Source organism: Trichosurus vulpecula, chromosome 5 (assembly GCF_011100635.1).
Source record: "Trichosurus vulpecula isolate mTriVul1 chromosome 5, mTriVul1.pri, whole genome shotgun sequence".
Taxonomy (NCBI): Eukaryota; Metazoa; Chordata; class Mammalia; order Diprotodontia; family Phalangeridae; genus Trichosurus; species Trichosurus vulpecula.
In genome coordinates this window covers 347,128-361,830 of record NC_050577.1, presented here as the reverse complement: position 1 = coordinate 361,830, position 14,703 = coordinate 347,128, and the positions used below count along the sequence as shown (strand labels likewise).

Here is a 14,703-nt window from a genome sequence, read left to right as displayed (position 1 = left end):
ACTGAGAAAAGATTGAGCATGGAGAGATCAATGGTTACTTTGGAGAGAGGAGTTTCAGTTGAATGGTGAGGTCAGAAGCAGACTATAGTTACAAGGAGTCAGTCAATAAACATTTCTTAAGCACCTGCCGTGTTCTTCTAGGTACTGTGCTAAGTGTTGGAAGGGAATTGGAGGCCGAGAGTATAGATGGCTTTCACAAGGCAGTTAGCTTAGAAGGAGAGGTGAGAGAGAAGGCAAGAGCTGACCGGCCGGGTCAGATCACATGGGAGTTGGCATGGATCTCCTCCATCTTGCACTGTTGCACTTTTAATCCAAGTGTAGGATTTGATATTTGTATTAACTTTAATCTTGATTTAGGCCAATTATGCTATCATTTAGCCCACTTCATTTCTACACTGACAGAACAAAATTCTGGGAGCTACTTTGCTGAATTTTAGGATATGCTCTATAGCATTTCTCTAGGAATCCAGGAGGGACCATTTCAGTTGAAGGGTAGGGTTGAGAAGTGAGCAGATGAGTAGTAAAATAACCATATCTATACGTGAGAAAGAAAGATCGATTGGAGGAAGGGCAGTGTGGAGGTGGTTCAGATGGACTGCACTGTTGGGGATGAGGCCCTGGACAGAGTAGAGATCGGGAAGAGGGGCTGGATGCAGGAAGTGTTGGGGTGAGTGGTGGTAGAGACGTGGTCGGTGGCTAGAAGGTGATTCTGTGGAAATGGGCTCTGTAGGCCCCCACAGGCTCAGTGTGGGTGGGCTGCGTTGGAAAGACTTGGACTTATCTCAGGCCTTGAATTGAAATAAGAAAGAGGTAGGTTGGCTTTGATCCACCGTTGTAAAGAAGTCAGCATTCTGTCATGAGTCTGCAGACACAGATGGGGATTTGGCTTGGAATCTTTCCATTTCTATTTTGGGAGGCTGTTGTGGATTTCCCCCTTGGGTTAGAGGAATTGTGGGTTGTTGTGGTTGTTTTTATTCCAGTGAATTAAGCTTGCCTACCTACTACTAGCTGTATGATCCTGGGCAAGTCACTTAAACTCATTTTGCCTCAATTTCCTCATCTATAAAATGGGAAGGGAGTCAGTCACTAAACATTTATTAAGTGTCTACTATGTGCTAGGCACTGTGCTCAGTGCTGGGGATGCAAAGGCAGGCAAAAGACAGCTCTCAGGGAGCTTACAGTCTGATGGGAGAAACAACCCGCGAAAACGTACTTACAAACAGGCTGGAGAGAATCAACAGAGGAAAGGCCCTGGGATGAACGGAGAGTCAGGAGAACACCCTGTAGAAGGTGGAATTTTAGCTGGGACTTGAAGGAAGCCTGAGGCAGAGATGAGGAAGAGAGTCCCTGGCAGGGAGACAGCCTGAGAAAATGCCCAGAGTTGGGGGAGGTAGGGCCTGGAGCAAGGCCAATGGCACTGGATAGAAGACTAAGTGTATGGGGAGGGTGCCTTTTAACAGCAAGCAGAATTTTGGCTTTGATCCTCCAGGCCATAGGGAGCCATTGCAATGGCCTGAGCAGGGAGGGACCTGACTCAGGAGGGAATTGCAGCAGTCCTAGGGTTGGCTCCAGGATCATCTGAGCTCCTTTCCAGCTCTAACTCATGAACCTGTTCTTTTGTTCTGGACTGGTGTGGTAGAGGGAACACCCCACATGGAAACTCACTGAGGAAGACCTTGGGCCATGCCTGGAGCAATGAGTGGGTATGACTAGCCCAAGCTCACCATGACAGCATTTATCTGCCAGTCTGGCTTGCAGCCTCTCTCCCTTCTCGAGCCACCTGCAACTAAAATCGAAGGTGTTCCTAGTTTACAAAGCCATGGACCAGGGACATGATTCGAAGTGACTGTTTCTGCAAGGATAGCTCGCATGAGATTTTAGGAATATGCCTTCAAATCCAACTCAGCCAAAAGCTGGAGTTTCCTTGCAGAGTGACTCAAAGACCCTTGGCCACCCAAAAAGCCACTTGGTCTTCCACTCATTGGGCCGGAGCTGCTCCCAAGCAGTACTGGAGCACTGATGCCGGATGCTGTCCTATGGCTGTTGGGCCTTGTGTTCTATTGATGCTTAATTGTCCCTAGAAAATGAGGCGCTAGCACCTCCAGGGCGGGTGGGGCGGTTTTCTTCAGGTGTACGAATGTGTGCCTCAAGAAGTAGTGTAGTGTGGTGGGTGGGGAGAGAGCTGACCTTGGAGCCACCCCTGACCCATAGGGGCACATCAGTTAAATGATCATTGCCTTAAGCAGCCTTCTAAGACTGCAGAGATAGGGGCGGTTTGCATTGCTAGAGGGAGTTTGCTAATAGGAGCTTCTTAGACCAGTGACACAACGAATTTGGTCCCTCACTGCTATCCCTAGGAAGGCCTCAGTCTAGGGAAATCAAAAAGCTACACTTGCCTGGTAGTTTCCTGGCTGTCTGAGAGCTTATTTCTTCCTGTTGTCTGTGCATGGAGCTTCCAGGCAGCGGCCTCAGAAGCAGTGGCCTTGTCAATGTGCCTGAGCCTGAGGCTCGTGCTCGAGGGGTCTAGAGTGAGGCCATGGCCAGAGATGTGCATTTTTTTGGCCAGGTAGCTTTCCTTCACCTTTTGCTAACAGGTCATTTTGGCTCTTTGAAGGCTGTGGTCTGGACAAAATGTATTCTGGCCAGGAAGCAACAAGAAGGCGTCGTGGTTTGTTTCTCGGCATGATTGAGCAAGTGCAAAGTCCTATTTCAAGGGAACACGTGGACTGGTACCTGCAGACGGTTCCATGTGCCCTCACTTGGGTTTCTTGTTCCTTTGCAAGCAAGGCAAGGCAGTTATTTTGGCTTTGTGACTGTTTGCTTTGTTCTGTGTCTTTGCTGTTAAGGATTGAAAAGCCTAACTTTAGCCCAGGTGGGATTCTTTACCTGCTGAGGCACGGTGGGGGATGGGCCACTGAGCTCCCACCAGGAATCTGCTGCTATTTCTTACCCGTGTCAATGACTGAACACATCTCAATTTCCTCATTTGCAAAGTCTGGTCAGATTTTCCCATGAGGAAATGCTTTGTAACCCTTTAAAGGCTCAAGACAATAGGAACTAGTAACAATTCCTGTATTGCCTTGATGGAGGTAAGCCTGAAAGCCTTGGCCTCCTTGGGCGAAAGGGTTGGGCCCTGCTGCTAGATACAAGTGTATCCTGAGCTCGGTGCTACAGTGTACCCCGAGTGTGCTGCTACAATGTATCTGAGGATCTATGACTGCTGTCTCCTCCTGCTGGGGGCTGCTTGGCTGCCTCTGGCCTGGTGATACCCGTGCTGCCTCTAGGGCTCACAGGGCTGTGTTCTAAACCCACCACAATGTTACTAACCCATATATTCGGCCTGTCCCTTTTCTTCCCTCAGATCTGTTCACTCCACGAATGTAGCAAATGCGCAAGGCTGGGGCTTGCTGCCCCCTCCAGCCAGCATGTCTCACTTGCCTTTTTTCTGTCTCTCTTCTCTCCTCCCTTTTCAGTGTACACCATTCTCTCTAAGGTACAGTCTGACCGGAATGTGTACCCATCCGCTGGAGTCCTCTTTGTTCATGTCTTAGAGCGGGAGTACTTTAAAGGGGAGTTCCCCCCATTCCCGAAGCCTGGTACGGGACCATTTGATCTGTCTGCAGGGAAGGGCGGGGCTGTGGGAAGCCCAGGGGGAAGTTCAGTCTGCATTGTGCCTGAGAGAGAGTCGGCGGCATTGCAGGGGCTAAAGCAGCCAGCCGGGAAGCCTGGAAGCAGATGAAAAAGTGGCAAGATTGTTTTTAGCTTAGGCCTCGTCCATCACCACTGGTTTTCATTGGACAATTGGCATTTTCCCAGTGAAGCATTATAATATTTGCAGAACATTGAGTTTTGTGAAATGCTGTATAAGGCCTCTTTTTTGTGCTTCCAGAGAAAGTTAGGGTCAGGGTCAGGATTAGAAAAGATACTTTGTGAACATTAACATTAAGTAAGTCCATAGAGATTTATCATGACATTGGATTTATTTGAACAAACAATTTGTGATAGCCACTTCCGTTGGTTCTGTATTGGGAGCATTACTAATGGCAGGCTCTATAGTCATCAGAGATGCAGGAAGACAGGAAGGTGGAGAAGAAGAAGGTAAATTTAACATTTACTTACACGATGCATGAACATATAAAAATGTATTTGCATTGTGTGTGCATTCACATCTGACTAGGTTTACAAAATTAAAGAGAAAACACTCTCTTCTATCCATTTGTTTTGTTTTTTCTTTTGGAGGGGGGAAGGCAAGGCAGTTGGGGTTAAGTGACTTGCCCAAGGTCAGACAGCTAGTAAATGTGTCAAGTGCTTCAGGTCCTCCTTACTCCAGGTCCAGTGCTCTACTCACTGCACCACCTAGCTGCGCCTATCAATTTTTATAGTAGTAGCATCACACTTGAAAAATTCATGTAATATAATGGTTTTCTCAGGGCTAGAGGCTTAGTTAGTCAAGTGGAAAGAAAAACTTTTCATCAAAGAGTCATTCTCCTCCCTGGCCCCCCATCTGGCCTTGTTTTTCAGTGAGGAGGACATGCCCAGAATATGGGGGGTTTCTTTCTGTGTGTGGTTGGAGCAGGCTCTGCCTCTTGAGATGTAGCCCCTCAGCTTTGGGACTGGGGCTAACTCAAGTCACTGGTGTCTCCCACCCTGCCCAGAAAGGATAGATGGTATAAGTGCTCTGTTTGTTCTTGTGATATAGGGTTGCCCCTTGAGATCATGGCCCAACCCAGTCAGTCAACAAGCATTTACTAAGTGCTTCCTGTGTGCCAGGCACCCATCTATTCTCAGACTCACTCAGGAGGGTTGTGCCTGGCGACTTTCCCTTTCATGAGCAGGGAATACAGGGCTTTCTAGGGGATTTGGGGAAGGGGCCTTCTGTCTCTCAGCAGATCAGAGCAGCCTCCAATGGGCCTTTGCCCTCCAGACTTTTCTGGCATCTAGGAGGGACTCTTAGCCTTATTATCTTAGCATGTTTGGCATTATCCTAAAAGCAAGGAAGACAGAAATGTTTCCATAAATGCAGTCAAGTGGGAGTAGGGACAATGACTATTTTGCATGTTTTCATTAATAGCCTATTTCTTACCTAGGTGAAGTAAGTAACGACCCCATTACATTTAATACCAACTTGATGGGCTACCCAGACAGACCTGGATGGCTCCGCTACATTCAGAGGACACCCTACAGCGATGGCGTGCTGTACGGCTCCCCGACAGCAGAGAACGTGGGAAAGCCAACCATCATTGAGGTACCCTCAGCCCACCCCTGCTACTTGGGGGGCTTATGACCTGGATGGGGCAAGATTGGGAGTCTCCAGGGATCCCCACATTTTAGTGAGATGTCTGGGAGGACTTTGTAGAAATATGTTATTTCTACTTCTGTTCATGATATCTTTGGATGTCAGTTTTAGATGGTTACTGGAAAATCTCACGAATTCCCACAACCAGGGGAAAGGCCAAGCCAAATTAGCAAAAAGCTTGAATTATGAAAATTTTTTAAAAAGAAAAGTAATTCTGATGTCTGTGTCTCATACCTTTTTGCCTTTGAAGCTTCTGTTGACATCCCCTCCTTCTCTCAGAGTCCTAAGAGCAAGGGGACCCCTTCTCCGTGAAGCCTGTTGTAATCTCCCTTGATGAAAGGAATCTCAGAATTTTCCCAGCCCATGACTGGGACTTCTGTTTGATCTTTGTTGAGCAATACTTCTCTCCCTCCCACATTGAAGTGGAAGTTCCTTGGGAACAGGGTCTATGGTAACCCTTAGACATTGTGGGTACTGATATTTCTATTACCTTCACTCTTACAAAGTTCTTTACTATGTGGCAGTTGGGTAGGCTATCCCCATACTTGTTTGACTCCTTTCCTACTTTCTAATATTACAGAGAGCAGCAGGCTGTCCTGTAATTAGTCAATTAACTCTCTGAGGAGATGTTGTACTTTATATGACCACCTGGTGTCACTGTGACTGCCCATTAGCAGTTCCCCATCTTACTAAGCCCATGGATGGAGTCAGTGGCCCCCACGACCTCTCAAAAGATAGAGCTTGGAATATGTCCAACCTAACTAAAACTATGAAATCCCTCTTACTTCCATGCCTTGAGCCACTTTTATGTAGCTTGGATTCTTCCCTCCACCACAGGGTTAAAGGCCTACTCAGCATTGGCTAGTTCCCTCTGAACATAGCTATGGGAGTCATCTAAACAGTCAAGCAGCCTGGAAACCCATGCAGTCAGTCAGAAGCTTCCAGACTGTCTGCAGGGCTGCTGCAGTGCAGACTTGTCATTTTCCACTCTCATTCAGCCCAGCCAATCAAGGCAGGCTGTATTGAAAAAGAAAGGATTGGGCAAGGCTGAGAACTCACTGAGATTTCTTCAGAGTGCACTGGGTAGCCAGGGAGGGGAAAGGCTGGATCCCACTGCTGTGCTTGGGGCTCTCAGGCCTTCCCTGTCACCCAGTCAGCCCTGAGTCCCAGATCTGCCACCCCCTTTTTCCTTTTAGCTGCTTTTCAGGTTTTTGCACGGCCTCCAGCCAAGCAAACACACACTTTGGAGTGATCCCCAATCCTTCTGTTAGTTCATTGGTTTAGAAAGCTCCCAAGGGAGCAAACTGAACCCCGGAGACCTCCATAGCTTGCTCAAGGTCACAGAGATAGCAAGCACCTGAGCTCGGCTTTGACCCAGGGCCCCTGACTCTGGAGACCTTGACCTTCCCACTGCACCACACTGCCTCCTGCCCATGGAGGTGGTGAGAACTAGGTGCAAAGGCAGCCTTTTGGGAAAGCTCCACAACTCTGTACGAGGAATGTTTTCTTTGAGAAAAGACCTGGGAGGCGCTAGGTAACTGGAAACACCAGATAACCACAGAAAGTGAAACAGATTCTGGTTATTGGCACAGAAGTGATCCCACAGTCAGATTGGTGACGTGTCAGGGAAAAGAGCAGGATTAAAAAAGTTAGACGAAAGGACAAAGATGAGAATGGAAATGGGGGACGGTTGAAATAGCTCAGTCCTAAACTGTCTGCATGGGTGATTGGTAGTGAGAAAGGGGATGTGGGCATCAGCACCGATGGTCACAATTACCACCACAAGACCAGGAGATCCCTAAATGCCCCTCCGTCATCTGCTCTCTGCAAAGAGAAATGGAGGCCAGAGGCAGGACAGCTCAGGGCAGTGGGGGCATCCATCCAGGCTGCACAGTGACTGAAAACCCACAAAGGAGCAACATCGAGGGTGGGGTACACTTTTACTTATTTGTTAAACATTTTCCAATTACATTTTAGTCTAATTCATTTGCACTTGGGAGTTTTGCCTCGAGCTTGACATTTCCAGGTTAGAATAAAAGTCATTGGTCCCATCTAACAAAGATGGATGAGGGACAGTGATGGGCAGCGTTGTCATATAAGGCAGAGAGAACAGAGCCAGGCAAGAGAGCCAACTACAGAATTTATTTGATTTAATTAAAAAGTAAGCATTCAGAGATGAAGATGGAAAGAAGATGACAACCCAAAGAAAAATGGAAAAGATCTGCAAATATCATTAGAACAAATGGTTTGTCAAGGCCAGGGATCTAACACACTGCGACCCTGGTCAGTCCCCATCTGGGATGTGGCGAGGGGGAAGGTGTCATAGAAATAGTACCCCAAAGTTGCCAGATCGGGCCATATCTAAAGAGAAGATTTGGGTTAGAGGAGATGTGGTGGACGTAGTGCTGAGGAATTGATGTGAAAGGTATCTGAAAAAGGGAAAAATACCAAAATGTGGAAATAAATCTTGACTCTTATTTGTACCCCAAACAGCAGCACCTCCTGGCACTTCTGCCTGCCCTCCCATCTAGATGCCATCATTTACATGTGAATCAAGGGCGTCCTTGATGAGTGCAGCAGGAGGGCACAGGAAGGCTCTCAATGAATAGTCAACAACTGCAGACATCTTTATCATTTTGGAATTGGCCCAAGTCCCGCTGGGCTTATTGTTGGTAACACTCAAGCATTTGATTCAGTGGAACAAAATACCACCTTTTGAAGCTCTTTCCCAAGGGTGGGTCTTTCACAATTCAGTGAAAGACCAAACAGCAGAGACAGCCTTGTTTGATGGCCCTCTGATCATCAGCATCAGATGAGGCATAAAACAGGGACATATCTGCTCGCTGAAGGTGGTCACCACTGGGATGGAGGAGATCCACAGCAGAGGCCTGGCCAAGGAGGGATTCCTAGGGTGGGGGGGTAGAGGTCATCCAGTTGTTCCTGTTTGTGGATGACATGGGGATGGCTGTTTGCCTCAATTCCTAGGATAGTGCAGAACCTCCTGGAAATGATTTACAATCACTTTTAAAAGCTTGGCCTGACCATCCTTACAGGAAAGGCACATTAGGAGGGTGATGTCTTGACTTGCAAGTGAATCAGATTTAAGTGAGGCAGGCCTATGCAAAGACACTAGCCTCACTTTGTCCCCCAGGGTCATCTGAGTCCAGTGGCAAGATATAGATCAGGATGACTGGAGATGACCCCAGATGCAGTGAGAGACCTTGGCCTTTTTAAGGAAGGTCCTTCCCAGGTCTCTATTTGTCTGAGGTACCACCCATTCAATGATTTAAGGCTAGGTAAGAAATGAGGCAAAAAAAAAGCTTTAGTTTGCCTACTCAAAACAAACAAACCCTCAAACGGAGGGGAAGACCCTCAGGGTTTCTGGGCAAAACAAACAATTGCCATTTGCACTCACTCTGAACTAAGGTTTCAACCTGCTTTTGGATGGAGATGGTACAGCGATTTTCTGTACGTGTCTAGGTCTGAGACAGACAGCATCAGTGGAAGTGAGTTGGACTGGCTATTAGACAGGAGGAAGAAATCAGCACTGGTGAAGGCAGAGATCCTGATGTGTGGAGGAGGGGAGTGGGAGGAACTGATGAGTGGCCTTCATTTTATTAAACCAGATTAGTTCATTATTGTACAACTGCAACTAAAAGTTGTGGCTTATTCTGGGAAGCCAAAGAAGACCTGTTTTGTCAGTCTGAAGGTAAATGACAGATGTCAGCAGAACGGTGTTTTCATTGTGTTGTCTTTATTGTATTTTCAGATAACTGTACTATTTCATAACTTGCCCCTTTTTCTCATTCTAGATAACGGCTTATAACAAGCACACCTTTGAGACAGCACGGCACAACCTGGTTATCAACATCATGTCAGCAGAAGGTATGTCTGCAAGAAAAGTGACTTTGGAGCATGGTGGGGTCTGGGTGCATGCGCTGAATGGGACTCAGCCAGACCAGAGCCAGGGCTAAACAGCAGGGAGAAATGTTGCTGAAAGTTTCCTGAAACATTTTATTCCTGATCTGTAAACTGAGGAGGCTCCATGGGGTTTTGTCTGGCTCTAGCCTAGAATTGAGGTGGGGACCCCCCCAAAACACAAACATTTAAATCCCACTTACTGTCAACTCCCTGTGTGACTCTCGACAAGTCAGTTCTACTCTCTGGGCCCCAGTGTTTCTCTCTGTAAAAGGCAAAGACCACAGGTCCTGTGGTCCTTTTAAAAATGTATTCGCCAGTGTCATAGACAGATTATTACAGAATCCTGATATGAGATTGTTGACTTAAAAACAGTAACTTCTCAGACAAAGTTAAAACTAAAACAGATTTAATTAAAAGAGATAAGCAGGGAAACTATATTATGTTTAAAAGTATCCTAGATAATGAAGTAATATCAGTACTAAAGATACATGCACCAAATGCTATAGCACTCAAATTTACAAAGGAAAAGGTAAATGAATTACAGGTAGAAATAGACAGCGAAACCATCATAGTGGGGGACTTCAGCTTTCTTTTCTCAGAACTAGATGCATCTAAGCAAAAAATAAATAAGAAAGAAGTCGGGGGAAGAATAGAATCCTAAATAAGCTAGATAGATATGTTAGAAATCTGGAGAGAACTGAATAGAGAAAGAAAGGAATGTACCTTTTTCTCAGCAATACACAGCACCTTTAAAAAAAAGATCATATATGAGGGAATTAAAACCTTGTACTCAAATGCAGAAAAGCAAAAGTATTAAATGCATTAAATATTAAATATTAAATTTCAGAACATAATACAATAAAAATTACATTGACTATGGAAACAGATTAAAAATTAACTGGAAACTAAATAACCTAATCTTAAAGAATAAATGAGTTAAAGAATAAATCACAAAAACAATAAATAATTTTGTTAAAGAGAAAGATAGTAATGAGACAATATACCAAAACTTATAGGAGGCAGCAAAAGTGGTAGAGGAAAATTTATATATTTAAATGCTTACATCAATAAATTAGAGAAAGAGCAGATCAATGAATAGGTATGGAGTTAAAAGAATTAGAAAAAGAACAAATTAAAAATCCCCAATTATACACCAAATTGGATACCATGAACATTAAAAGCAAGATTAATAAAATTGAATGTAAGAAAATCATTCAATTAATAAATAAAATTAAGAGCTCGTTTATGGAAAAAAAATAAAATAGACAAACCATTGATTGATGTGATTTTTTTAAAAAAGAGAGAAAACCAAATTACTAGTATTAAAAATGAAAAAGGTAAATATACTACTAATGAAGATGAAATTAAATCAATTATTAGGAGTTATTTTGCCCATTTGTATGACAAAAAAAAATTAACAGTCTAAGTCAAGTAAAATACTTACAAAAGTATAAACTGCCTAGATTAACAGAAAAGGAAATAGAATATCTAAATAAACCTATTTTAGAAAAAGAAATTGAACAAGTCATAAATAATCTTCCTAAGGGAAAAAAGCATCAGGACCAGATGGATTTACAAGTGAATTCTACTAAACATTTAAAAATCAACTAATTATAATATTAAATAAAAATTATTTGGAATAATAATAGGCAAAGAAGGAATCCTGTCAAACTCCTTTTATGAAACAAATATGGTGCTGACACCTAAGCCAGGAAGAGCAAAAATAGAGAAAGAAAATTACAGAACAATCTCACTAATGACTATTGATGCAAAAATCTTAAATAGTAGTAAGGAGACTACAGCAATATATTATGAAGATTATGCATCATGACCAAGTGGGATTTATACCAGCAAGGCAGGGATAAGGAAAGGGATAAGGAAAACTATTAACCTAATTGACTGTATCAGTAACAAAAGTAACAAAAATCATATAATTATATCAATAGATGCAGAAAAAACTTTTGACAAAACACAATACTCATTCCTGCTAAAAAACACTTGAAAGCCTAGATATAAATGGATTTTTCCTTAAATTGACAAGAGGCATTTGCCTAAAACCATGAGGAAACAATCTCTGTAATGGGGATAAATCCTCTTCATAAAAAGATTTGTTCTGTAAAGCTAGGACTCAGTCAAAAGGCCGAACCCAAGGACCTGGAAGGCCACATGTGGCCCTAGGCCCCAGACTCCCCACCCGGGATAGAAGCCTTCCCAGTAAGATCAGGAGCGAAACAAGGATGTCCATTATTACCGTAGTATTCAACACTGTTCTAGAAATGCTAGCAATAGCAATAAGAAGAAAAAGAAATAGATTCAGAAAGGGCAGTGAGGTCATAAAGCTATCCTTTTTTGCAGATGATATGATGATATGCTTGGAAAATCCTGGAGATTCAGCTTTTTAGCTAGTTGAAACGATAATGTTGGCAAAGTAACGGTAGAAAATGAACCCACACAAATCATCAGCATTCCTACATCTCACCAACAAAGTCCTGCAGAAAGAGATAGAGAGAGATATTTCATTTAAAATAACCATAGACAATATAAAATACTTGGGAGTCCACCTGCTAAGACCAATCCAGGAGCTATATGAACACAATTATGAAACACTTTTTGTACAAATAAAGTCAGATGTAAATAATTGGAAAAATATTAATTGTTCATAGGTAGGTGGAAGCAATATGATAAAAGTGACAGTTCTGCCTCAACTAATCTACTTATTCAGTACCATTCCAAATAAACTACCAAAAACATTTTGTTGAGCTAGAAAAAAAAATAAAATTCATTTGGAAGAACAAAAGGACAAGAATATCAAAGGAATTAATGAAAAAAAACCCATAAAGCTAGGAGGTTTAGCTGTACCAGATCTTAAACTGTATTTGTTATCAAAACTATCTGGTACTGGTTATGAAGTAGAAAAGTGAATCAGTGGAACAGAGTAGACATACTAGTTAATAACTAACCTGGTGTTTAATAAATGCAAAGATTTAGGCTGTGGGGATAAGAATTCACTATTTGGTAAAAAATTTCTGGGAAAACTGGAAAGCAGTCTGGCAGAAACTAGGTATAGATTAACATCTCATACCATTTACCAATATAAGGTCAAAATGGATACATGAGCTAGACATAAAGGGATATTAGAAGAAGAACATGGAACATGTCACCTATCAGATTTATACACAGGAGAATAATTTACTAATAAATGAGGTAGAGGGCATTGTGGGACATAAAATGAATAATTTGATTATATTAAATTTTAAAGGTTTTATACAAATAAAACTAACGTAGCCATGATTAGAAGGAAAGCAGAAAGCTGGGGGAGAAAATTTATGATCACTTTCTTGGGTGAAGACCTCATATCTCAAATATGTAGAGAACAGAGTCAAATTTATATATATGACTGAGTCATTCCCCAGTTGATAAATGGTCAAAAGGAAGAAATCAAAGCTATCTATAGTTACATTAAAATGTGCTCTAAATCATTATTGATTAAAGAAATGCCAATTAAAACAACTTTGAGGTACCATTTCACACCTAATTTGGGTAAAACGATTGAAGGGGGAAATGAAAATGCTAGAAGGGACATGGAAAAATTGGGACACTAATTCACTGTTGGTGGAATTGTGAACTGATCCACCCATTTTGGAGAACAATCTAGAATTATGCCCAAAGCATTCTAAAATTTCCTATACCCTTTGACCCAGCGTTCTTACTCTCAGGTCTGTTTCCCAAGGTGATCAGGGAAGAAAGAGAAGAACCCATATGCTCTAAAATATTTATAGCAGCTCTCTCTGTGGGGGCAAAGAACTGGAAATTGCGGGGATAGCCAAACGAGTTGTGATATATGATTGTGATGGAACACCACTGTGCTGTAAGAAAGGATGGACTGGTTGATTTTAGAAAAACATAGGCAGTTGCATGAAACAATGAAAAGAGCAAACCAAGAGAACGTCGTACACGGCAACAGCGATATTGTTCAAAGCGTAGCTGTGAGTGACTCAGCTCTCTTCAGTTATGTGATCATCCACATCGGCTCCGAAGGATCTGTGAGGAAAGGTGCTCTCCACCTACAGAGAGAGCTGATATAGGAAGGATGGAGCAGATGGTTCCACATAAATGCCTGTATCAAATGTTGGCATTCTCTAGTGGAGGGCGGGAGACAAGTTGGAATTTAAAACGTAACAAAATAACCAATAACTGTCACTCAGGTCACTGTTTGCTTCCCAATACTTAGCCAATCTTTTTAAATGTATGTGCGCTCAGATGCTAGCTGATTTCCCAAGATGTGCCCTGATACATTTTTGAAAGATGTGGATTTGTGAAAATCAGGGACAAGAACATATTATTAGAATTAGAAAGTCATCCTTTCTTGCCCCTACTTTGGCATTAGACTTAATTGGTTTTTTTTTTCCTGAGGCCTCAGATGGTTAAAGACACTATTGTTTAAAATTTTGTAATTAGAGATAATGTCCATCTCTGGAACAAGGATAAGGGTCTTTGTGAAAGTGCTAAGGAGGGACCAAACGTGATTAGCGGAACCCCCGCCCCCTTCTGCTGGCTCCATGGACTCTTCCTCAATCCCAGTTCTGCCACTTTGAATTGAACCCCCTTGATCTGAGATGGGCCAAAGTCCCCCTTTGCACTGTCACTAGTGACAAGATTTGTTGGACACATTTGTGCACAAAATCAGAAGCAGAGGGCAGTCCTAATTGTTTTGGGGCTGGGCAGCAGGGTCCACGCTCTCCTTGTGTGATCCTTGTTCCTAATGGAGTTGCCCGTTTGCCTTGTGGACCAAGGTAAAGGCATGTTCTCAAGCTGCCTTTGTCCTGGAGGAACAGAAATCACAGCAGGCCCTAGTGTTTTCCTGGATGTGCCCTTCTGATGGGGGCTGACCCTGAGAAGTGGGGCTGCCTCTTGGGGCAGGATGATTGAGTCCATAAGGCTTTCCTTGAATTCTCATGAGCTCTGAGCGATTACAGTGATCCCAGATCCCAGTCAGTCAATAAGCTTTTATTAAGCACCGACTGTGTGCTAGGCACTGTGGTAAGCCCTTGGGACTGAAGGGAAGTTCCCAGTCTAATGGAGGCATGCTAGAGAGCTGACCCGAATTCCCTGGTGGCAGCATCTCTGCCCGAGACTTGCCAGGCAAGTCCTGGGACTAGCAAGCCTTCTCATTGGTTGGTTTTATACTGCAGTGGGGGCCAGACTGATTACATGGGAAGGCTGCAGGTGAAGTGGCTGACTGATTGACGGGGAACATTCAGTTCCTGCATCCTGGAACAAGGCCTGACCATGCAGAGGAGGATTTTGTCTGAAGGGCTGAATTTTTATCCTAATGGATATGAAAGTGAATTTTAAGATTTATGGGAAGAGCCATTGTCTCAGAGGGTGAAAGAATGTTTTAATAAAAGCCCCTGTGGTCTCCTCCACAGTGCAGCTTGACTCCCCTAGGGGTCCCCACCTGCTGGGGGCCTTCTTCACTTTCTCCT

General features: G+C 43.5%; 1 protein-coding gene across 3 annotated transcripts in view; it reads left to right on the top strand.

The window, feature by feature from the left end:
• SGCE (sarcoglycan epsilon) overlaps nt 1-14,703 on the top strand; it is a 61,633-nt gene that overhangs the window by 20,678 nt on the left and 26,252 nt on the right. For 2 of the 3 annotated variants that reach the window (XM_036759976.1, XM_036759977.1), the window contains exons 3-5: nt 3,474-3,596; nt 5,088-5,245; nt 9,109-9,181. In XM_036759976.1, the coding sequence (XP_036615871.1) occupies nt 3,474-3,596; nt 5,088-5,245; nt 9,109-9,181 (354 nt within the window). The remainder of the gene's footprint in view (nt 1-3,473; nt 3,597-5,087; nt 5,246-9,108; nt 9,182-14,703) is intronic. The other variant, XM_036759978.1, reaches the window with a different exon arrangement.